The 24,056-nt window shown below is 50.6% G+C and overlaps 5 protein-coding genes across 5 annotated transcripts in view; 2 read left to right on the forward strand and 3 right to left on the reverse strand.

Moving 5' to 3' along the window:
* Positions 1–1,560: 1,560 nt before the first annotated feature.
* LOC126577480 (neurotrophin 1) lies at positions 1,561–20,058 on the reverse strand. The gene is made up of 6 exons (XM_050239142.1): positions 19,930–20,058; positions 15,993–16,723; positions 6,356–7,236; positions 3,231–3,371; positions 2,948–3,103; positions 1,561–2,849 (listed from the first exon to the last, which is right to left on the reverse strand). The coding sequence occupies exons 2-6, from the start codon at positions 16,518–16,520 to the stop codon at positions 1,589–1,591; spliced, it is 2,967 nt and encodes a 988-aa protein (XP_050095099.1). The 5' UTR covers positions 16,521–16,723; positions 19,930–20,058; the 3' UTR covers positions 1,561–1,588.
* Positions 9,048–10,057, forward strand: LOC126577482 (trypsin alpha-3-like). The gene is made up of 2 exons (XM_050239144.1): positions 9,048–9,134; positions 9,199–10,057. The coding sequence occupies exons 1-2, from the start codon at positions 9,098–9,100 to the stop codon at positions 10,008–10,010; spliced, it is 849 nt and encodes a 282-aa protein (XP_050095101.1). The 5' UTR covers positions 9,048–9,097; the 3' UTR covers positions 10,011–10,057.
* Positions 10,458–11,441, reverse strand: LOC126577481 (trypsin alpha-3-like). Its single transcript, XM_050239143.1, has 2 exons — positions 11,399–11,441; positions 10,458–11,329 (listed from the first exon to the last, which is right to left on the reverse strand). Exons 1-2 carry the CDS (start codon positions 11,430–11,432, stop codon positions 10,491–10,493), a joined length of 873 nt encoding a protein of 290 aa, XP_050095100.1. The 5' UTR covers positions 11,433–11,441; the 3' UTR covers positions 10,458–10,490.
* Positions 11,694–12,655, forward strand: LOC126577483 (serine protease 1-like). Its single transcript, XM_050239145.1, has one exon. It carries the CDS (start codon positions 11,740–11,742, stop codon positions 12,574–12,576), a length of 837 nt encoding a protein of 278 aa, XP_050095102.1. The 5' UTR covers positions 11,694–11,739; the 3' UTR covers positions 12,577–12,655.
* Positions 20,059–23,508: 3,450 nt separating the features above from the next.
* Positions 23,509–24,056, reverse strand: part of LOC126578468 (mucin-5AC) — a 50,788-nt gene continuing 50,240 nt past the window's right edge. Inside the window, exon 7 of the mRNA XM_050241059.1 lies at positions 23,509–24,056. This exon is cut by the window's right edge and continues 471 nt beyond it. The gene's annotated coding sequence lies outside the window, so the exon portion shown is untranslated.

Raw genomic sequence — 24,056 nt, forward strand, 5'->3', positions numbered from 1 at the left:
GTAACAGAAAAGGGTCCGCGGAAGGTTACAAACCGTAGTCAGCGGCTACGGACACGGAGTATGGGCAGGTCCGTGGATGACCTTGCCCGTGGATGACACTAATGGGTGCGCAGTGAGGCGCAATCGAATGAATGAATCGATCGGCGATCGAGCACACCCAGCGAAGGGCAGGAAACCATTCAGTCAGCTGTTACGGAGACGTTTGGGAGAGTCAATGGGGTGGGGGGGCGATTGCCTGGGCATTAGCCGTTGTGAAGACAAAGGGGTAACGGACAGTTAGGTCATTCCAGCTTGGGCCTATCGGATGGTGTCGGCCTTTAGTCCGGCACAAGGTGAAGGTCAGCTTCGTGGCCATAGTTAACGAGAAGATGGGCAACACTATCGATGCCAATTTGGTGTCACTTCTATCGGACGATTCGTTAATCGTTTAGTTGTCTATTTGCTACAAACGCTATGGCCATAGATTGATTGTCTTCTGTCGGAATTAAGAGCTTAATGATGAATCCTAATGAGTAAAATAAGAATCGATGAATTCGTTTTGATGACAAAGTTCCAAGCTATTTTAATATAATAAATTATAAAACTGATGCGTCTGATTTGCTTAATCACAGCGTTACCATACTTTTATTGAACCATCATCATTGGCTAAAGGTACCTTATCCAAATCCAATCGCCGGTACCGCCGGCCGGTCTGCCAAGTACTTAGCAAAGACGAACAGAAATGTCCGCGCAAAGCCCTCATGGCGTTGTAATTATTCAGGTTGAGCTTCAGGACCCACGGTTTTTTTTGGTGTTGGGCCGTTTTTCCTTTTTATGACGATGCTGCGCTTCCTTAAATATTTAGCAGGGTTTCTTATGAGTCTAGGGGTTTTAGCATAAGTTAGTATAACTAGGTATGAGTCTATCCACGTTGGGTTGGCCCCGTTGGAAAATGTCAGGGGTGGCAATCTACAGTCTCGAAATGTCGGTAAGGTTTGTCCCTCGACAGCGACGCGAATCAGAGAACTGAATTCACATGAAATACAAATGAGCTGGAACTTTGTGTTGGTCTTGATCAAAGAGTATGAAAAAAGATTGATTGAGTAATGATTACTTTCAGTACGTACTCAAAGAATTTTGAGGAGGAACGATGCGTAAACGCCGCAGCAATCTGTTCGATCTCATTCGAAATTCAAGCTGTCCACCAATAAGTATTACTAAACTCGTTCAACACAATTTTTCACTCTCAATTTTCCGAATTTTCCCTCGCAGCACGTTTAGCGAGTTAAGAAAAATCTGTATCATTCCCATTTCTGCATCGATTGATGAAAAACTTTCTCAGGATGTTCTCAAAAGGATCAACCTTCAGGAAAAAATGAAAATGAAAACTTCCCACCTTCCTTTCGATTTTCCCACTGTCTTTTTCGACCAACCCAACCGCGCGTTTTTTCCCGCTAGGTGGCGCTAGTTTAGCGTCCTCTCCACGGCAACCTTCACAACTACAGCCATTCAATTTTTTAACCGTTTTTTAGGCTGCCGCACTCGCGAAAAACACTTACTAAACGAATACCACTATTAAGCTACTTAACAAAGATCTCCCTCGCACCCCTCAACCCGTTCGCCGACTGTGGAGAATCGGTTTCCAGCTGTTGAGCGACGTGTGACCGTTCAGACCGATCCGGTCAATCTGTTCCTGCGTCACGTCTTCCGCCGGCACCGCCGGAAGTTCCTCGTTGCCGACCTCCTCGAAGAAATCAATGATCGGATGGTAGTTGTAGTTGATGCGCTGATGTCCGTTCGTTGTCGTGACGGTGCTCGTGCTGGTGCTGATCGTACTCGGTGGAGGTTGTGGTGCCGTTACGAGCGTCGTTTCGATGGCCACCGGCACAGTGGGCGCTACGGGGGGCAGTGATGATCGGTAGCCACCACCTTGTGATGAGTACTGCTGCTGGAGAGTGACCATCGTGGTTTGGGGTGTCGTTTGCGATCGTCGACGGTGCTTTTCGATGATGTTCTGGGCCTGTATCTGAGGTACGAGTAGTTGTTGCTGCTGCTGCTGCTGCTGCTGCTCGTAATGATGATGCTTGGTGCCAGGAATCGGACCCGGTGGCAACACCGATACCTGATTGATCCGTGAATCCGTCTCGGCGATCGATTGATCGTGCACGTTGACCGTCTTCCTTAGTGGCCGCCGGTTCGCACCGACACTTCCGGCCCGTTTCAGCGCATTATCCGGCACGTACGCATGTGGACCACGCTTGAAGGGGATGTTGGAGTAGGCAAGATCGTTCGGTGGAGGACTGAGGTATGTGTCCAGCGTTGGTGGCGCCTGCTGCTGCGGATTGTATCGTTTACCGCCACCGTGCTTCGCGGGGCGCTCGAATCGTGTCTTCGCTGGGGACAATCCGGGTGGTGGTGGAGGAGGAGCAACACCAGCGAGGTGATCGTAGGCTGGCGCTACTTTCGGTGGTACCTTCGCCGGTTGGACACGCTGGAATCCGTTCGAGAACTGGTACGCAATGTTATCGTCCGATTCGTCGTCCTCCTGATCGACCTGATCGAACTGTAGCGTCGAGTAGTGGTTGAGAGTGGCCGGCGCCAGGTGATGGGCATGCGTGTTCCGGATCAGCGTAGAGGCTGACTCGTTTGGATCATCGTGGGCTTTCGATTTGAAATCGTTGTAGCTGGTGAGCGGTGGAAAAGTCTCCCGATATCCATCGATATGGCAGTTGCAGCAGGTTGGCACCTTAAAGATATCGACATGTAGACCACGTGCAGCATCCCAGCTCAGTAGTCGGTGGTAGTTGTAGATTTGCACGCACCGTGACCGGAAGTTGTCCGTCAGGTAGGTGCAAGAATCTTGCGGTGTACTGGAGAGAAAGACCGAGAGAGAGTCGCACAATTTTCATTTGAATTTAAATTGAAATCCGGAATCTGGAAGATCAACAACTTGTGGCCTGTTACTTACCTGCATTTCTCCAACCGAAGCGTTTGCGTATGCTCGCCCGTATTGACGATGTATTTCCACTCGCCGGTCGCCGAACGGGCCTTCTGGGGACGGGCATACCGGATAATGCTGGGACACATGTTGCCACCACCCTTCGAGGCGTCATCCTCTCGTTTTCTGTTTTCAGCGCCAGCGCCATGCCGAGCGAGCGAGGTCAGTGGGGGTTTCGCGTGTCAACGAGAGAAGTGAAACTTGAGTTCAAGATCATCCAGAAGGGGTGGGTGGAAAGGAGGTGGCTGCTTACCTTAGCTTCGTGTTGATGCCCTGCTCGATCTCATCCGGCTCGTAGATGGTCCGGTCCTGGGCGGTCGCTTTGTCGATGTACTCGGCCAGCAGGGCACCGATCGCATGCCGATGGCGCGTTATGCTGTACATGATCTCGGAACTACATGGATACACATGCCGTGTGCCGGGGGGCGGGGTATGAAAAGTAAAAACGGAATCACATGAAACAGTGCCCTGGTGGCCATCTGATCCGGGCGGATGGGAAAGGTGAAAGTATGCTTTGGGGTATCGTCGCGGAGTGCGAAAGCTTGCCCCTCGGTCTCGCAGCTTGCCGTTCACTCTAACAACCACCACATTCGTCTTAATTATGCAGCGTAGATGGCTGTGAGATGGGCCTACTGTGATGCATCTCACGGAGTATATCGTCACGTCGTGTGATGCCAGGCCTTTGGTCTTAATTCCCCCTCCCGCTCAGCTCAATTGACGCATTGACGCCAATTCAGTGCATTCTTCGCATTGTTTCGGCATGCAAATTGCCACCAGGAGTTCCGAAAAGTGTGGTTCTAATTGCATCTGCTTCGGTTTCGCCGTTTTTTGCGAGCTCTCTCCTCTTGTGCAGCAGCATTCGTGCCAGGTTAGTGACTTTTGGCGTAAATTCATTGACTTTCGAACCAATTTCCGATTGCTGAACGGATTTCCCTCCATTAACGAGCTCAAAATTGATGTCTAACTGGCATTTGTTTTCAAAATCACTAGCAGAGTGACCTAATGTACTTTCAAGTACTTTGTATTAACCAAATCCCCCACCATCCTCGCTAGCGCTACTCGCTCGATAACTGGAAATCCGTTCCCACAGTCGAATCTAAGATAAAGCCACGTGTGACCTCAAACATTGGCAAAACTTTCCTTTCGCTACAACCCCGCAGGTTGGTGAAAACAGGTTCGAACTACGATTTAATCTGCAACAAAGTTGCATTCACTGTCTTCACGGCAATTGAACATTAGGAATTGCAGATGCACAAACTCTGGAAGACATTGATAAAGCTGCTAAACTCTTCTTTCTTTACAGAAATTAAGAAATGCATTTTTTGATCGCCCTCTCACTACATCTTTTCTTTAATTTGGGCCAAATTTGGACCTTATTTGTGATAAAAGTATCGATGGTTTTTCCGCAAATGCAAAATTTACTTTAAAATGTAGCCATGGCATCATATTTTAGATTACCATACCTTGACGACATCCTCTGATTGATTCACAGTTTTAACACTTTATTCTGCAAAGATTCTTAGTTCAAAAAGATAGAAAAAGCGAAATCTTCTTTGATTGTGTATAAGTATCCAATTAGAAGCATCTACCGCCCCTAATTAGAGACAGTCTTATGCTCATACCGAACTCATACCAACAATGGTGGACCAACTTTTACATTCCAACTTGTTCCCCTTAATCGTTCAACATTTAAATGCGAAGCAACAATATTTTATGCACGCCAAACAGCATTCATCTCAAATAGCGATCGATTAGATCAAGCATCGCTCCAACGCCGCCCAAGCACGTAAGCATAACCATCGACATCCGATCGAGATCAGAGACGCGGCTGTTTCCATTAAAATATTGTAAATAATTAAATTGTGTTCCCTCATTACTCGGTCACATCCAACATGGACCACCAACACGCACGCACTGCGGATGTTTCCAATTGATTGCGGGACTCGAGCTGGGCTGCGGTTGTGGCGTTGCCAGCTTGTAGACGACGTTGAGTGCCGTGCACCAATTGGCATCGGACCATCGGTGTGAGATCGGTATCTTTCCTCCTTGCGGTAGTGTCGAGAAATTTCTAATATTTCTATTTCACAAACCGCGAACCACGATGCGATGGACGCTGGATCGTTCACGCACTGACGCTCCAGTTCGACCAGAATCGACCGCGGAGCGCGAACCTCGTACCGATCGGCACGTGAAAGTATCCGGGGAGTCGGGGTTGCTAACATGAAACTGGCCAAAAGGAAAATTGACCAAATCGTGTACGTGCGTGCGTGCGTCTTGTTCGGCGAGGCGAATGCGCGAACGGTTCCAAAGTTTTGCATTCCCCTTTGCCGCGTGCATTGTGGCCGAGGAAATTACAACATAATTGCGATTCCGTTTGGCCATCAACACCACCATCAAGCAGCACAACAATCTCCATTTAGGATGGGTAGCGATGCATTTAACACCGGGTGTGCAGGTGCGTGCCGAAGCATTCGCGGAATCCACATGAACCTTCGGTGTTATCGCGTCCAACATGACGTCTGCGTCTTACTCAGGGGAATTTTTCGATAAATGAAGATAAAACAGGGATAAAACGCGTCCCTGGTGCGTGGACAAAAGGCCTCACGGATCTACGGGATAATCCCGGGTAGGCCACTCGGACGATATCGGATAATCTTTCCGTTTCGATATCAGCACATCCGCCCCAGCCCTGAGTGTAGAGATGGACCGCATTTCGCTGACTAACGCACATAACAACAATGAAAGGCCTCCCTCCACTTTACATTCCTTGGCCTGTGCACGCACGAACATTGTAACTGATGAGTAATGAGCTGCCAGTGCCAAGCGTGAACGCGTACAGCGATGGCAGCGATGCAACTCCTCCCGATCGCTAATCTGGTCCGCGGGCGTCTCTGCTGCCGCCTCTGGACCTTATGCAACTGCGAACTGATTGATCTCGACGTCGACCAAACAATCAGTCCGTCCACTTTCCGGAACGGAAGCACTAGGAACCGCTAGGCCAGCTGTTGTTGCTGCGTATGTGTCTGTGAAAGTGAAAGAAATGGAGCTGATTGGGACTCTCCCTCGTCGTCACCGTCGTCCAACTGATGACCGACCATATCGAGCGGAAATTACATTACATCGAGCTTACGCCGGATACCACCCCCTTTGCGACCACCCCTCGGTGGCGTTCTTCTTGTTCGCCCTCATTAACCGCAAGCGCAAAACGGAGCCCGGTCCGGTGTTGTTAAACAATCTCGACGAACAGTAACACATTAGCGTACGTGTCGTTTGCCGAGAGTGAGAGAAGACTTTCACCGGAGCGAGAGAGACCAGAGGTGAGGCTGATTGGATTCTTTTTTTTTTTTTGCTAGAGACGAGCTTTCCTCCGATACTTACGTGGGATAGTTGGCGACACGAATGCAGACACCACCGGAGAAGTGTTCACACCGTTCACTGGGCAGTAGCGCATGTAGATCGTGAGGTCGCTGCCGATTACCGATGAGCTTTTCGGCAACTGGACCACCGACTGCGGTTCCATTGGCACCAGCTTCACTGGCCACACCAGAAGGTGCATCCAACTCGGTACCATTTAGTCCACCGAACGCAAGATCTTCAATCTCTTCCAGTGTCATTCGAGGAGTTTTTTCCTGCACTCCGGTCTCTCGATCGACCGGATTCTGGATCGCGTTCGGTGTTTGTTTTGGCGCCACCTTGGGCAGTGTGACCGGAATCGGTCCATCGGAAGCCATCGCTAGCTGGTCACGCTGGTTGGCGGACGCATTGAAGGCCGTCATGTTGAGTTTCCGCTCGTGGTAGGACATTCGATCGTCGGATGATCGCTCCTGGACGACGGTACGCTGCACATTAAACCGCGGTATCGCTTGGACGAGTTTCTCGAAGAAAGGAACGTCCGAGGAGCGTACAGAGCGTCCCTCGGATTCTCCAGTGTGGGCCGTGGCCAGACGGACTTCCTCTTCGTCCACCACGAGCCGGCCATCGTTGCGGTTGGAGACGAGCGGTCGCGGTTGTGGTTCCTTCATCGATCGGAAGCCCTGAGGAGCTGGACGGGTATCGAAGCTACGACGGAGCAGATGGTTCGACAGGACACCTTCGTTCTCTAGGAATGGTTCATCCGTTAGCTCATCATCCTGATGCTTGTTCTGTTGCTCCTGTTCCGACAGTAAACTCTCGCGCTTGGCCACGGTACGGATGAGGTTAGCGATATCGTAGACGAGGGGTAGTATCAGCTCCGGCCGGTTCCCGAACATGGCTTTAACCTGTAATCGAAACAGAACACAAAGAGTTGAGATCAGTAATTGCGCTGACCCAGTTTCATCATTGTGCGCGCGGTTTTTTTTTTGGTCAAGAATTTCGAGGGCAACATCTGGCACCTTCATCGAAGAAGAACTGGGGCAGTGTGGTGGGCCAGAAGATTACTCTGCCGCCCACTGATTGGCGCCAAAAATGGTGCCAAAATGGTTCGTTTTCGGAAGGCACGGAGACTCCCGTAATGTTTCTCAAGAGGCCACCGAGTACCGTTCGTTTCATTCTTCGTTTGCTTCTTTGTTTTCGCGTTAGACGACGACGTGCTTTACCCTCCGTGCTGGCGAAGAAGTAGCCGTTTTGTAGCGAACATAACACCGCGCTTAGCACTTTGGCTGCATAATCAATGAGCGCTCTCGACGGTGGTGCTGCTCTTCACGGGGGGAAGTTTTTGGCGAATTTGAAACTGACCAAGATAAAAGACCAGGAAGTAAGATACGATCAAGTGTGGCGAGCGCTGAGAAGAGGGTGCAGGAACAGGAAAAATGCATAATTCATGATTCCGCGAATGATTTACGTCAAACGGTTTGGATAGATATTGGGATATCGCTTCGATATTGAACAATATGGAATGAATTCTTAATGGTTTTGTTAGCTGTTCGTGGGTCATTCTTTTGATAACCGTGCGCTGTTGGCGGTTTGGCAACTGAAGGGGGTTCGTTTTTTGAAGATTTCTTGAAAAGAATTCATTCCTTTTTTTTACTTAAATGTAGTGCTAAACTATAGTTTTTCAAGAATATTTGGTTGTATTTTTTTGGTGGGTTTTTTTAAACTACATCCGTGGCACAAAATATAGAAATGCGTGTCTTTGAAATTGTACTTTCTTTGGGGCCCTGATGAGTATTTGTTGATTTTCACCAGCTTTCCATTTTTGGTAGATTTTTGAAGTTAAAACAGTAAAGCCATACAAATAAACCGGGTTCGTCGCTTAAATGGGCAAGTCTTTTGATTCGAATGAAAAACGGCACTTTTTTGGCGGCTCATAGCAGCTCGATGGGTCATCTGAAATATGCAAATCGATATTCTTTTTATAGATTATAAGTTTATGCAGTCAGCTCCGTCGAGTTTTTCCTGAATTTCCCCTTTTTCTTTTGTTGGTAGCGGTTTGAAGTTGGAAAATTAAGCCTTTTACGATTTTGCCCCAAAAACACAACAATGTTAGAGTACTCCACTCGCAAGAGCACTCCACATGGAGACAACGGAAACCTGCTCCCATTAATCATTCATCAATTTTCTGGATCCCCAGGGCCCCTCACTGTCGATCCACGCGATCCATCAACCATGACTTTCAGAACGTCAGTTTCGCAAATTCGCCTTTCGATTCGAATTGTGATTGATGTGCATCGTCGTTGTATGTCCGGCGTTTCCCGCGGTATCATTGCGCCGCTCGATATCGATTCGAACTAATCTCCATCCTCTTATCACACGTCAGTGGCAGTTGATTGTCTAAAGGTAAGGGCCGCACACTGAATAGCGGCATGTTTTCGTGACAATCTTATCAGGCCAGGCTCTTCCGATGTCGCAATCCCTCCGCTACCGTAATCAGTGCACAAAAATAAAGCAAAACAAATGGACGGGACGAATGGTGGATGGAGGCTGTGATTTCGCAATCCGGTCGCAGAGTGACGCCGCCCTAAAGTCCGGCGCGAGGGACCGTCGCAAGATAGCATCCAGGGATGGCGCGTGAGGTAATCCGTTTCCGCTTTCAAATTGGGGGGCTGCACCGCTACCGCTTATCAATCGCGACATAGAGCCCTGATTTGGGAGCCTTGAAGCCACCGCGTTGTTTAGTATCGTTTCGACCACCGTACAGCGATGCAGTGGATAGCTTTTGTCGTGTGTTTGGCATTAGGTAAGCATCGCGTCTGGTATCGATCCCTTCGTGCTCTAGAGTTTCTTCTCGTTTTCCATTTCAGCCACCAGCCTGGTCCTTGCGGATAGCTCGGACACGGAAACAGAGCGAGCGCCTCGTTTGATTGGAGGAACGAATTCACCCTGGGGCCAATTCCCGGCAGCGGTGTCCATTAACACCACTTTTAATGTTCACTGCGGTGGTGCCATCGTCGATCGCCAGCACGTCCTAACGGCGGCCCAGTGTGTATTTAACACGAACCGACGGCTGATCGATCCGTACTGGATCAAAATCCACGCTGGGGACATTGCGCTCGCACCAGTCGGTGCTCGGCGCCAGACACGCCACGTGTCGCACATCTTTGTCCATCCGGAGTTTAACTTTGCGACACTGGAGAACGATGTAGCGGTGCTGAGGTTGAATCGTCCGTATGACCTACCCTCGAACACACTGAACGTGGCCAACCGGACCCGGCGTATCGTTCCGAATGGAGTGGCTTGTCAGTACGTTGGATGGGGAACAGCGGCCGTAGCACCGACCGCTCCCGTTAATGTACTGCAGCGTTTCCTGCCGATGACGGTCAACGATCGTGAGCTGTGTAATCAGGCGACGATGCATGCAGGACGCATCCAGGAGAGTATGTTGTGTGCCGGGAATACGGCAGCCTCGAACAATGCGGCTCCTTGCAATGGAAATGCCGGCAATGGATTGTACTGTGATAGAGCGCTCGTTGGTATTCTGACGTTCGGAGCGAACTGTGGTGCCGCCAACAATCCACCGGTATTCACGCAGGTTCGGTTCTATAACAATTGGATCGAGCAGCAGTTTAACCAGACGCAGGGCCGCCCATTCGGTTGGACACCGGGACAGGTCTAGGAAGGTGTGTGGCTTGCTGAATAAAAAGGAACTCGCTATGAATTGGAGATACTTGGAAATCGTTCTTTGTTCCGCATTGTGAGTTCTAGGAACTTTTCAAGACATTGAATTCAAACATAACTTTGTTATATACTCGGGATGTTATAAAGATAAGAAGCGCTAGTGTTACTTATCATTATTCTGTTGAGGGTAGCAGTTTCTAATCGACTCCCAACGCCGCTCACTAGAAGATTAGATTTCAGAGCATTTGCAGTTCACCTTCCACTAAAATCGACTACAATTTCAAGACCTCATAATATCAGTAAAGATAGTAAAAGATCGGAAATGATATAAATCATCATCCACTGTAATGCCACAGCTAGAGTGTCGCTCCCAAAAAAACGCAGAAGAAGCCGATAAAAAGTCATGTAACACCAAAAATTAACCCATAGAGCCATTCACTGGTTTTATTTGCTGTTATCTCTCGTACACTCGTCGTCATTACATTGCCGGAATCGGAACGCTACCACCGAGCGGAATGTCCTGGCGTGCGAACTGATCCCGAATCCACGGCAGATACCAGCGGATCTGCGCGTACACACCCGGATTGTTGGCCTGCCCGCAACCGAGCCCCGTCGTCAGAATACCGGCCAACCGTCCCTCACAGAACAAACCCGTTCCGAGATTGCTCGCACAAACACCGGGCCCCGTACCGGTGGCACCGGCACAAACCATCGACTCCCGGACACGCCCCGTATGCACCGCCAGGCCGTTGCACGTATCACGGTTCAGGATCGGAGCCGGGATGAACTGCTGTACCGGTGAGGCGGTTGCATTGTTCCAACCCACCACCTGACACGCCTGCCCATCGAATGGAATCTCCTCGTAGAACGTGGCCAAACCGATACCCGGCACGGGGACAACGGGGAAGAAAAAGTCCGCGTTGGTACGCAGTACGGCCAGATTGTGCTCGTACGTGAACGGATTGTACTGCGGATGGACGTAGATCGCGGTGACGCCGATCCGTGGTGCACCAAAGTTGAGCTGCAAGCTACCGGACAGAATGGTGACCTGGTTGGTGAAGAGGAGTGTATTCTGGGGTGGCGGAAGAAGGACACAGCGAGCCGATGTGAGCACATGGTTCACGTTTAGGATGACACCACCACAGAAGGCATTGTTGGGCGGTGCCGGAAGGCCAACGGCGACGACCGAAGGGAACTGTCCAAGGGCGGCATTGGTACCACCGGCGATGAAGGGTAGGAACGGATCGTACTCATCTTCCAGCAGTGCCCGGATGTTCTGCTCCTGTTCCGGCACTACGTTCGCACTGGTGGTAATGGCTGTTGGTAGAGGGAAATGGTATTGGGGAAAAGGAACTCACACTCGTGATCGAACGGATCGAATCTTACCGAAAGCCAACAGCAGATACACGAACCCTTTCATACTGGATGCTTGCGGATCACTGAATGGTTCTGCTCGTGCGCTCGTCGTTACAGGCCAGTATCGGTTTCGGTGGCCACATCACTGTTCCCTCCCCCCAAAAAGTGACTCACTTTTAAGCCAAAGCTTATCTGATCGCCCGGGCGGGGAAGATTAGATAAAATCCATCTAACCAGCCCCCGGGTGTCTGGTCCCCCATTTAGGGCTGCTTAAACACAGACAGCCGGATCGAGAGTTCAGTTGTCGTCCAGCGGTGGTCGATAGTAGACGTGACCGTTCCAGGAACGCAAAGTGAAGTGCCAACCCAACAATGAGGACATCGTTCGTAGTGGTGCTGCTGGCGCTGGCAGCGCTGGCAAGTGGTGCCGAAGACGCTAGCCCTCGCATCACCGGTGGAACTCAAACCCTGCCCGGACAATTCCCATCGGCCGTCATTCTCGAGACACCGTACCAGCCCCAGAACTGTATGGGAACGGTGGTAAACCGACAGCACGTCCTGACGGCGGCCGTTTGTGTCATGAATCCGACCAGCTTCGTGATGATTAACCCCTTCTGGCTGCGTATCGTTGCCGGAGACATTAACGTGGTGCCCGTTTCGGTGCGTCGCCTTGTCCGCGATGTAAGCCGCGTTTACGTCCATCCGAACTACAACCGGCTGACGGACAGTAACAATTTGGCGGTGCTGCGTGTTTCGGAACCGTTCCCCGAGTTCCACAATACGATCGAGCCGGCTCTGCTGAACGTCAACATGCTGCCCGATAATACGCAATGTCAGTTTGCTGGTTGGGGTGCGACCACCGATACGGTGACGGCTGTCGTTCGTCCACAGCAGTTCCTGGTGACGGCTCCGATCCTTGCGACCGCTTCGTGTAATGCACCGGCCGTCCACAACAATCGCGTTCAGCAGACGATGATCTGTGCCGGTGCGCTGGCTGCCAACGCGAACACCGTTTGCCGCGGAAACCTCGGTGGTGGTCTGTACTGCAACGGACGCCTGACCGGTGTTCTGTCGTTCGGACTGACCTGTGGACTGGCTAACCGTCCCGGGGTGTACATGGATGTGCGACAGTTCACGAACTGGATCGAGGCTCAGTTCACGCGTACGGATAATCCACCACCGGGCTGGGTTCCACCGCAGCCACTGTAAGTTGAAGGCCACAGGAAAAAGGGTGGCCGCACACAGTAGCCAGCATCATGTTCCATCAAGCATTGTAATAAATCTTCTATGTGACCAATATGATTTGTCCATTATTTTGGTTTTTATTTTTCGTTCCGTAAAATTATTGGGAAAATTACTAAACCACCTCGCACAGGTCGCCAATACTACGACTTTCCGTCGCTTTTCGAGGAAAACTGATAAGAACCGGTGGGGTTTATGGGTGAATCAGAATGCGGAAGATAACATCGCAAGCAGCTTAACAGCTCACCCCTGGTTTTCTGGTCCATTCGGTACCGTCGGCCTCTAATCTGGCCTCATTCCACGAGCTAGCCCTCACTATCAGCACAGACTGGGTAGAAAATCAGGTGGATTTGGAATTCGATTATCGCGGCTCCGTTTTTTTTTATTCGTCTAAGGTTTTGGCCCCTTCGCCCTTAATACAGATATGGATTCCAACCCTGGGGCATCGGTTGCGTTCGATCGAACTGCGCCTGTATCCAGTGGCTAGCGAAGCGAACCTGCGTTCCGATCAGATACTTCGAGGCCGCCGCATCCGTGCCAGTGGTCCAGGTTAATCCATTGACCGCGGTCAATTCGCCACCACAGAACAGTGGATCCCCGGGGCTGATGAGCCCGTTCGGTGTGTTCTGCCAGAGCGTACAGATTTGTTCCTCTTGTAGCATAATCTGCCAGGCACCGGCACGCTGGACAACGTTACACTGATCACGATCATACACGGTGGCCGGTACCTTCTGCTGTCGGGGAAGATTCTGTGGATTTGCACCAAGATCCGGCAGCCAGGTGACCCAGTAGCACAGCTGACTGTTTGGTGTAATGCGCATTCTCATCGTGGCCACCTCGAGCGAGTTACTTGGCAGATGGAACGGTTCGGTGAGCTGGTGGAGTGGAATGTGAGTTGAGAAGAGAAGGGAACGGGCTACCCCGGGGGGGGGGGAACAAAGACACGAGGCTTACCCGTATCACGGCCAGATCGTTCTCGCCCGACGTTACGCGGAAGTTTTCGTGAACGAAAATGTGCAGAGCGACGCGCGATTGGCGTGAGTTGGCCACCGGTGTGATGGCAATGTCTCCACCCATCACACGCACCAGGCGCGCGGGGAAAATACGGGAAGCAGCCGCTCCTTGGCGGAAATCCATGACGCACGTGCCCGATGTGAGGACATGGTGCGTGTGGACGAGCGTACCGACGCAGTAACGGTTCAGATCGGGCGTTTTTATCAGTACGACCGAGGGGAACTCTCCCCAAACCGTATCCTGGGCCGGTGTTTGACCTTGGGCCTGGGATGGGCCGAGACCAGCGAGACCCAGTAGCAACGCTACACGCAGAAACTTCCACATTTTTTGAACGGCACTTATTGGCAACCTGAAGTAGACTGGACGGTTCATGAAAGGAGTAGCAAAATTTTGCGATGGATGCGCAATAGCCAACCGATGACGTGCCGGCGGAGCATTAATGCGTTCTTAAGCCCTGGCGAATCCGCCTCGTTATCGTGCTGATAAATCGAACAGGGTGTTCCAACAGTACAGTCGGTAGTTAGAAGAGGTATGAGAAGAGAGGAAAACTCGCGAAAACCAGAACTAAACTGCTTGGTGTAAACGCAAATGCAGCGCCTACTGTAAAAAGATGGATTTATTTAAACGATTCCGTTCTGTGGCAGTCACAGCGGAGTAAAAGATACGACGGAGGACGGGTTCTGCTAGTACTCCTGCGGATTCCAACCATCCACCATCGGTTGCGTTCGCGTGAGCTGCTGCTGAATCCAGCCGTGCACGAAGCGGATCTGTGTTCCCACCGAGTACTGCAGGTTGTTCGGTGCCACGCTGAACTCAACGTTAAACGCATGGATTGCGGTCAGATGGTTGTCGCAGAACAATGGATCACCGGGATTCAGAATGCCCACTTCCGGTTCTGTCAGCAGCGTACAGATGTTACCCTCGCCAATCGAATCCTCCCACCGGCGCCGCTGTCCATCGCACCGATCGCGATTAAGGATGGGAACCTCCACTTTACGCAGCCGTGGTACAACGGTGGCCGCACAGCTGCTGCACCGCCACGTGATCCAGTAGCAGCTAGCACTATCGGGCACGATACGCGTTTGCAGAAACGCCTCCTGGATCGCATTGCTCGGCAAATGGAACGGTTCCGAGAGCTACACGCAGGAGGAATTTAGCAAAATAAATCAAAGGACACTTAGCGGACGCCCTTCAAAACGGGACACTTACGCGAATCACGGCCAGATCGAGTTCGGCTGCGTGCGGCCGGTAGTGCTCGTGGACGAAGATGTGCTGAGCGGTGCGCAGCTGGCGCGTAGTGGCGATCGGCGTTAGTAGGAGATCTCCGGCAAACACGCGGACCAGACGCGCTGGGAAAATTCGACTACGGTCCCAGTTCATGACACAGGAGGCCGCCGTCAGCACATGGTTCGCGTTGATCACCGTTCCGTGGCAGTAGATTTCGGTGTTTGGGGTTTTCACGAGCGCCGACGATGGGAACTCGCCCCAAACTAAATTCTGCGGCGGTTTCTGGGCTTGGCAGCACACCAGCACGGTGGCGAGTAGCAACAGTAGCGAAAGCTTCTGCATTCTGTCACAGTGATCCGGTTTGGTGCGAGCGTGGAATTGAACTGACGTTGATCCACGCCTAAAGCCGTAACTGTCGTGATCCGCGAGGAACTCTTTAACCCTCGGCTGGCAGGTTATCGATGAACCCACCGATCGGGGGGTCCATTGGTCCACTCGGTACGTACATTGTAGCATCTTATCAATTCTTTCTAATCCAAAGTGCGCTATCTAGCAATTCTCAAAATTTTGCCGGCAAGCTCGTACCGATATGGGGAAGGATTAGGTCTTAATCTGATTAAACCTCTCTTCTGCTTTTAGTTTCGGGATACATTGGCCTTGGTGACGATAATGAAGATACTTTTCGGTTTACGAGGTCGCCTTGAACCTTTTTATCTGCCTAGAAACGACTAGACGGGCGACTGACATGAACGGTACGTGTGCTTGGAATCGAAAAGAACTCTTTGGAAACTGATTAATCTATTCCAGGGAAACGGAGATAAGCTGAATAAGTGTGCGGGGTGAGTAAGCACAACAGTTCCGATTTCTACGAAAAACACTATCTGAGAACAGATCGTATCACTGTATTGCTACAGCTTTATGTAATTGAATGCCGTCATAAAATTAGGCCAGTTCATAATTCGTATCAGATCACGTGGAATGAGCCACATAATATGACACTTAGATACGGTCGAGGTCAATTGAACTACTTCTTAGAAACAGGAGGAGGACAATCCTTCTTAGTTATTGCTGTTGGAGCAAAGTGTGATTTCGAATTCCTAAGAACAAGCCCTAAAACATGTCGCAATGATTATGAAACTCACCTGTTCGAGCGATAGTGTATGGCCTTCGCGCGAATTCACCTGCGCCGTGATGAGCGCCGCTAGCGTGGACTTTTGCGTCTTGGACATCACTTTCAGCAGTGGCAGCACCTCACCGAACTTGCGCTGAAACTCGCGGTTTGCGAACGCCTTCAGCATAATGTGCCGCATGCGCTCCGCCTTACGCTGAAAGTCTAGCTGTGTCCCTTGCTCCACGAACTCCACGTCATCCATCAGCTCGAAGCTTGTATCGTCGTCTTCCATCAGGAACGGTTCGGTCCCATCACCATCGGTCATTGGCACGGCTCCCGAATCGGAACCACCAGCCGACGGTGGCTTTGCGTAGCTCATCATCTTGTGCGACGGTTGCATCTGCTGATCGCTACCATCGTTGACGTAGTAGTAATCATCCGCCTCCGCATCTTTACCATCGTCCAGCTCGAAATCGGGCAGCCCCGAGTCGGTGGCGCTCGTCACGATCGCCACAAGCCACAGCAGCAACGCCAGGCTTAATTTCACTCGCGATTGCATCTTGGGCTTCGATCGGAGCACTTGCCCTATCACACAGCAGGTCCGTGCAGGTCTTTCTGCTCTTCGGGTTCACTTTTCAGTTCTCTTCACTTCCGCACTATGTCGTTCGATCGTTGCAACACGATTAGATAGAAACGAGAAAGGTGCAGCAGGAGGAGTAGGAGCACCCGGGGGTTACTCTAAGCACATGTTGAGCACACGAGCTGCGATGGGAAGCGATGGGATTGGATTAAGTTCGGAAGAAAGCGAAATTGGTCCCGCGACCGGGACCGGATCCCAACTCTTCAATGATTCGCTCAATGAGATCAGCATCCACTAACCACCTGGCACGAAGCGCCGGTGTGCAAACCGCGTGTCGCGAGTCGCGAGCCACGCGAATGGAAAGCTAGAAAGTGAGCTAGAAAGTCACCACATTGGACATTGGACATTGGATTTTAATAAATGATCACCACCACCCCACTTTCCGCCACCCTGGCTTCCCCTGGGTTCAATTAGGAGGCTAGGTAACATCCGACCGCCACTTATCGCACGCGCGTTGACAGTCGGAAGCTATCCGCTCCAACGCTCATTAGTGGCCGTCACTTGTTCGCGGTGTGTTTTCACCTGCAGCAGCCTGCCCGTGATTGTGTGGCCTCAAATGCGTCCCGAACCCGATTTCCCTACACGCGCGCACCGGAAAAGCAGGAAATCTGACGCCCAAACTCAAAGTGGTTGCTCTCGAACGGCAACTTCTTGGGACGTCGTCCGGATGGATCTGGGGGTGACGGTGGAGCGATTGGAAAGTTTGCGATCAACGCAAGCTGGTAGCTAGGGAATGAACAGGGAGGAGCAGCTTAGTACATGATAGATCCGGAAAAGTTTGCTGATCAGGATTGTAGACCGGACGCTGTAGTGATTGGATCGAGTGCGTGGGGCACTACAGACTACTCCTGGGACACTCTCTCTCTGCCGAGCGCGTGATATCGATGCAATTTAGGAGATCGCCTACTCCTACTCCTCCTTCCCTTCTCCTCTTCCTCCTTCTCTGCGTTGCGGCATTACCAAACGCACGTTCGATTGAGCACCTCGCGCGGACACTTCCGCCATGAGCCTTGGGTCACGTTGCGCACGTTTCGAGGAAGTCCGAAGCCCACGTGAGTCCGTGCGCACCGAACGAAATGGAAAATTATGCAGCATGGCCGGGCGATGAGGAGCTATGGACTCGCGGGTATGAAATTCGGAGCAACCGACTGAGCGATGGAACGTGCGAAGCATCACACCGCGGCGCTTCCTGCCATCGACGGTTAATTCATGAAGTTGAGTAATGTCTCGGTGCACGCCGCGCGCGTTACTTGGTTCTGAATTTTCTTTGGCTGCTGGCTGGTGGTTACGTGTGGATTGTGGATGCCACTTGCCAAATGCACGCTCGACTTCACGTCGCTGTCGGGATTGGCTTCAGCTCGCGCGCACTGTTTGCGTCGCGCGCTGATGAATTCATGGTAAAAAGATCAAAGGCGCATCACTTACTCTGAAATCTCACAGTGGTTCACACCTGCTGTTGCTTCACAGCCCCCGGGTCCTGACCCTTTTGCGAACAGTAGAAGCATCCACTCGGAGCGTGGTGCATTCGGTTTCAAAAGAGCAGACAAGTGGCCAAAGGTCACAGTAGACTGTGCTCGTTGGTCTAGATGGTTTTGCGGCGGACTAGTAGGCTGTATGAACAAAATTGAGCATTTTAACAAGATTGCAGCACTTTCTTCTGCATAAAACATAAAACATAAATCGGGAACGCATGCGCAGAGCACCAGATACATCGCGTGCCCTCTCTTCGTGCCGCGCTTGATGCCAGTAATGCTTGCGGTTAAGTTCAATGTTTGCCCTTCTCCCTCCCATTCAGCCATTGGAGGGAAATGGGAAAGGAACAGTATTCAAAGGTTCAACAGCTCCCGCTGCCTCTAAGCGCGCAGTGCAGGCACGCAGCTTCAATGCGCGGTGCAATGAACTTGAAAAAATGCTAAAGCCATTTAACCAACGACGACGGTCATGCAGTGAGTGCGGTTTGCGGACAACCGGATCCTGGCCTGGCGGCCGGCCTGGTGTGTGCGCCGCTGTGTCATGCTTAGAAGACCAGCCGCGATGCCGCACGCGGTGCAAACGCACCGAGGAATGAACCGAAAACGCAAGATTCGAACGGTACAGCAAGCCACGAACCCGCGCACTAAGCGCACTTTCCGTTGTAAACATATTAACCGATTAGCCCGCGGTCCGTCCCGTTCGCCGGCCAGCAGCTGGTGCCCCCGCACCCCCCCTTCAACCGTCCAATCCGCGTGGTTAGCGTTTTCCATTTTTTAATGTCCATCATTTCAGGCACCTTTGCACCGGGAGGGGGTTTTGTGTGGTCTTTGGTGTCTTTCGTTTCGTTTCACAGGGATTGCGCTGGTGCCAATGGGTTTAAAATTGTATTGAACTCGATTTGAGCATGTAAAATAGAGAGCAAACAGATTGTAGAGGAGGTAGAGATAAATTTAATCCAAAAGATGATCCTCTGTTCCTCCTCAAATAAAGACAGCTGCGTGAACAATTGCAAAAGCTGCAGAGATTGTTATTAGATATCCAGAGCAGAGTTTAGTGCAGTAAAAACGGAATCGGAAAGCACCCCTTGCACTATACAGCCTTGGTCTTGACCACTACTGCGTGCAATACGCCGCGCTCACGCCTCGCAATTGCTCTGGATAGCCGTAATTGACTTTTATTTGTCCAGAGCCGTTCCCCCTTCGATCATCTGCTGCAGCAGCAGCAGCAGCAGCTTTCCTTCGATCGCTCTTGCTCCCCTTGCTCTCTGTCTCTCTTTTTTTGTCTTTCCTTCCTTCTTTCCTTCCCTTTCCGAGTCCCCTTCGACACCCAACCCATCGGCGCGGACGCGAACCACCACCAAATGGGGAGGAAAACAACTGAAATGGAGCAGCAGAAGCAGAAAACTACAGTTCCATCCCCCATTTTGGCACAGTTTTGCTCTGATTAACCCCATTCCGGGGCTCTAGCTGGCTGCCGCTTCTTGGAGGGCCGGAACGGTGCGCTGTTATCTATCCAGCTATCAGCTAATCGTCAGTCAGTCAGCCAAATGTCAAATGATTTCAAACACTTTACACTGTTCCTGGCATACACACAGGCACACACTGCGCAGTAAACAACGGCACCGGAGACGCTAGAGTGCACAACCGAATCGATGGTACGCACGTACGCACTCCACGCGGAACCTGGCACACACCAGTACACTCTATGATCGCCACCACCTTCCTCTACCGCTGGCCCGACTTATGAATGCATTATGTGTGCGCTGCTGGTGCACTTCCTTGACTTTAGGGGGGGCCGGGCACTTGTTCGATGCTCGAAAGCGGTTTAAACGGTTTCAATGTGGTGTTTGGGTTACCGTTTTTGGGGTCCCGGACGATGAGGAATCGGATGAACAGGAGGCTTTTTTTTCGATACCAGCGAGTCGCACAAAACACGCGCCACACTCGTACACACGTTTGGTTGGTTCGAACCGCTCGCACCGGTATCTCGCGTGTTACTGATCGAAACGAGTCGATTCTCTGTCGGCGCGATCGTTGCCAGCTGGCTCAGCTCCAGCTGTGAGGGACTGTGGAGCATCGGCGAGCTCGTGCCACTCACTGCTCCCATTCGAAGGAGGATCGACTGCCCGGTGACTTCAGCTTGGTGGGATTTTATTAATTTTTGGATGCAACATCATGTTTTCTATTCCAGAAAGGAGCTTTCTACAGGATATCAATTTTAAATTTATTTATTTCTTTTTTTTTAGCTAAGTAAAGTAGATATGCTGCATGTTATTTGTATGACGATCTGATGCTCTCTTCAGTAGGGAAGAGGGATTTATCAAAATTTGATCAGAACTGATGAAGATATCAAATTTAGTCACTGACTTCGTCTAGCAAGTAGTAACTCTCTCTCTCTCTCGAGAGAGAGAGAGAGAGAGCATTTCTTTCTCTTACGCGATCTCGCAACGATCCTCGCACGATCCACACAACCAACGGCACTCACGAGATCGAGACGAGAAAGTCGGCACACGATCGAATGGCATACCGTGGAATGTGTGGGGCACGACGACGACGACGACGACCAAGACGACGTCCGTGACCTAGAGAAGGGAAGAAAAGGCAAACCACAACACAACAACCGATGTTCCGTTGCTTCGGTGGCCCCATCTGGCAGATTTTTGGGCACCAGAGGGGCAGAAGGGGAAGCAGAGAACAGAGTGAAGTAGTGTCGGTGACAGATCGCAATTGGATCCGATCCGATCCTCCGTGAAATCGATTCGCCCCCAACGAAGAAGATTCAGTTTCTCATCAATCCAAGCCAAGGGATGATGTTCGGCGTGGATTTATGCTGCGTGGAAGATCTCCATCGTTCAGAGAGACCCTCCTTTCTGGGTCATCCATCGGTAGCTGGATGTCGGAGTTTTGGAAGACGTCATCCGGTTACAACGCGCGGAAAGGTATGATCGAGGGGCGGTTTGGGGTTGAGGCACCGGGACTGACCTCTGCTAATTCCGGTTCAGCCAACTCTCTCACAAACGCACTGGCGCGCACGCTCGCGCACTGATTGCGTGTGGGAGGAGCCGGAGCTATTCGCGCGCGTTTTGTTTCGCTGGCGCAAATTGCTCCGGATCTCCGGTCGCCAGTGGAGTAGTCACAGCATGATCAAGCAGATGATGATGATGATGTCTCGACAGTATGCGCGAGTGTGTTTGTCGGTGGTGTATAATGAGTTTTGGACTAATCGGCTAGCAACACGGACTCTGTATGCTGATGAAAGCCAAGATCGCGATCGTTGCTCGTTAGCCGAAAGGTGTTTCCTGGCAAATGATGACATCGACCTGAGGGAAACTGGTCGCCGAAATGCTACGCCACCTTCCGTTTGACCCTTGCGTATGTTGCTGCCACCTGTTTCGGTTCGTAGTTCCTTTGCCAAACGATCCGCTGACACGGTGATCGAGCGCAGACGGAGTTGCTCAACTAGTGGCATGGTGGTCAACATTTGGCGCACAGCATGGCAACGACATCGAACTAGCGATCGACAATGTGTTCCACTATACACGACGGACTCGCTGGTCACTAGCGACAGGTTTCGGCCTTTTGGTATCGCTTTAGGGACAGGTTTTTTGGGGTTACGGCGTGCATTGACCACATGACTGGATGGTGGAGATGGAGAGCTAGAGAAAGATTTGAATATCAGTCAAGGTTATGGTGTTTGGTTTCCCCCCGTATTCCGAGTTTCGTCGAGTTGATCGAGATCAAACTCTTTCGAAACACCGTAACCGGGACATCGGGCCGCCTCGGTGGCTGCTCGAAGCAGCTCTTTAGCACGAAGCTGAAGAGTCCTTCATTACTCACGGATTAAAAGGGCCGAGAAACCGGCTTTTGGTCCCGAAACAGCCAAGCCACGACCTAGACATAACACTCGCTGCTCGTCAAGCGATGATCAGTGGCCGGAAGATTTGGGAATCATGAGGATCCCAAAGGAACCCATCCAACCGACAAACAAGCATGGGAGAGATGTGAAAAGAAATGTGAAGAAGCAACTGGGAGCTGGTTGAAGGCAGCTTCCAGGCGAGAAATAAAGGAAAAGTGACAGACCGACTCACCTACATACGGGCGTGCGCGTCCGTCCGCGATGAGGCAAGGTGCCAAGGTGGTGCCAAGGGGGTGAAAGAAGCAGAAGAAGCAACAGAACTGGAATCTTTTCCTTTTCACTCGGTCATTGACACAGTTTTCGGTCGTCGATCGGTGTCTTCCTGCTTGGTGCTTGCTTGGGCTTGGCCTCTGTGGTTCAGCGTTCAGTGGCCGATGCGTGACGGAAACAGGGTGGGAAATATGATGCGCAACGGAGCGATGGGATGGGTACCTCGCATCCAGCACGTGGTGAAGGACATGAAGCGAAATCGGAGCAAAGGTGGCACGACGATGGGATAGATATCATCCCCCTCTTCCCGTAACGAGAAAGCCCCAGCGGCGGAGCCTCGGGGTCCATCCGATTGGAGGCGTTCGATTGAATGTTTCATGAGATAGTGAGCTTGATGTTGTTTTTGGGGGGAGGTGCTACTTTTTGGGGGGCAAATGGAGGTTGCAATGTGGTTTGCTGTCGACCGTTTAATCGGAGACGCACGATATCTTACGAAGTAATTTAGATAAATAAGCGATAACGTGTCACGTTTGATTAAATTCTGGGGCATTCAAGTGCGTGAATCTGGTGAAGCCTCAAACAGGTTACGATTACGAGAAGTTAGTTTAACTTAATTAAAGAAGTAAACTTTCAAACTACGTAAAAAAAGTGCACATATTACCACCATCATGTTTTAAATGCAAACATATTAAGTAGAGAAGACCTAACGAACCTGCATTCAACGCAAAAATGTAATAAAATATCATGATAATCTGTTGTTAATAGTAGCTTCTTTAAAATTCAGAAGAAAATCTTTGATGAACTAAAATCCAACTAAACATAAATTAAAATTACCTAAGTAGATAGCACCCTCTTAGACCTCGCAGCAGAGACTGAAACCATTTTCACGCAAGCGACGCAAGCGCCACAGCTTGTTTTAGAGCTGGATATGCGTTACCGATCGAAACCGAGGATCATGCGTTACCTGTTGTTGATCATGCGTTACCTGAGGCAGTAGCAGAAGCACCGTTCGATAGAGTGTAGATACATGGCAGCATTACATTTACTTTAAACTCCACTAAACGAGATTTAGCGATCGTTCTGTGATTTATACTATCCGATGCGAGAACAGACGAATGAATTTAATAATTTTAATAAGTTCAGTACATGTGCAGAGGCGATTTTATTAGTGTCTCCAGAAAAATACTCAGTTGAGACAACTCAAACGCTTAAAATTTCAATAATTGTGTGTCTTCAGCAAATGAATCATGTTTTCTTTCTACGTACTTGTTTTAATGTAAGAATTCCATATATTTCTTTTCAAATCATCAAGATTGCTGTTTTATTTCCTTCCATAAATTCCAATCCTCCGCTCCGCCCGATCCACGGCGGACTACGGACCGGACCGGGCTCGCGCAAGCACACGCACACGCGGCGCATTGCGCACAAACACAAACATGTAAAAATAAGAATAAAATAATCCTACCAGCTAAACATGGAAGAAACAGGGATCTGTCGTGGAATCTGTGGATCTGGAAGCTGCTTAAGTGTCTACTGGAATCACCTCTACGCTTCGTTAACGCTAACTTCGCTTCAAAAATGTACACAACACGTGGGGGGATGAAGGGGAATGCGTCGATACGATGTGATTGGTGCTTTATCATTTGTTTTGCTATCACTTGTGCGCCCATAGGGTAAGGCGTTCGTCCCTCCTCGAGACGGCCACCAGCTTCTTCTGCTTCTTCTCCATCTTCTTCGCCTTCGGCCATCGGTGCGATTTTTGGTTCTTTTGCACGCAAAACACATGGGACAGTGAATGGAATTTTGAACAAACTACATACTACGGTGATGAAGATAATTTAAGAGCAAAAAAACTGA

This window comes from Anopheles aquasalis, chromosome 3, assembly GCF_943734665.1.
Source record: "Anopheles aquasalis chromosome 3, idAnoAquaMG_Q_19, whole genome shotgun sequence".
Classification (NCBI taxonomy): Eukaryota; Metazoa; Arthropoda; class Insecta; order Diptera; family Culicidae; genus Anopheles; species Anopheles aquasalis.

Excerpts from the sequence above, each read along its gene's own strand:
- LOC126577483 (XM_050239145.1), top strand. The coding sequence starts at position 11,740 with ATGAGGACATCGTTCGTAGTGGTGCTGCTGGCGCTGGCAGCGCTGGCA.
- LOC126577480 (XM_050239142.1), bottom strand. The coding sequence starts at position 16,520 with ATGCAATCGCGAGTGAAATTAAGCCTGGCGTTGCTGCTGTGGCTTGTG. Across the intron at positions 7,237-15,992 it reads ATACACTATCGCTCGAACAG|GTTAAAGCCATGTTCGGGAA; the intron begins GTGAGTTTCATA and ends TTTCGATTACAG. Across the intron at positions 3,104-3,230 it reads GGCATCAACACGAAGCTAAG|AAAACGAGAGGATGACGCCT; the intron begins GTAAGCAGCCAC and ends CGCTGAAAACAG.
- LOC126577481 (XM_050239143.1), bottom strand. The coding sequence starts at position 11,432 with ATGAAAGGGTTCGTGTATCTGCTGTTGGCTTTCG. Across the intron at positions 11,330-11,398 it reads GTATCTGCTGTTGGCTTTCG|CCATTACCACCAGTGCGAAC; the intron begins GTAAGATTCGAT and ends CTCTACCAACAG.
- LOC126577482 (XM_050239144.1), top strand. The coding sequence starts at position 9,098 with ATGCAGTGGATAGCTTTTGTCGTGTGTTTGGCATTAG. Across the intron at positions 9,135-9,198 it reads TGTCGTGTGTTTGGCATTAG|CCACCAGCCTGGTCCTTGCG; the intron begins GTAAGCATCGCG and ends TTTCCATTTCAG.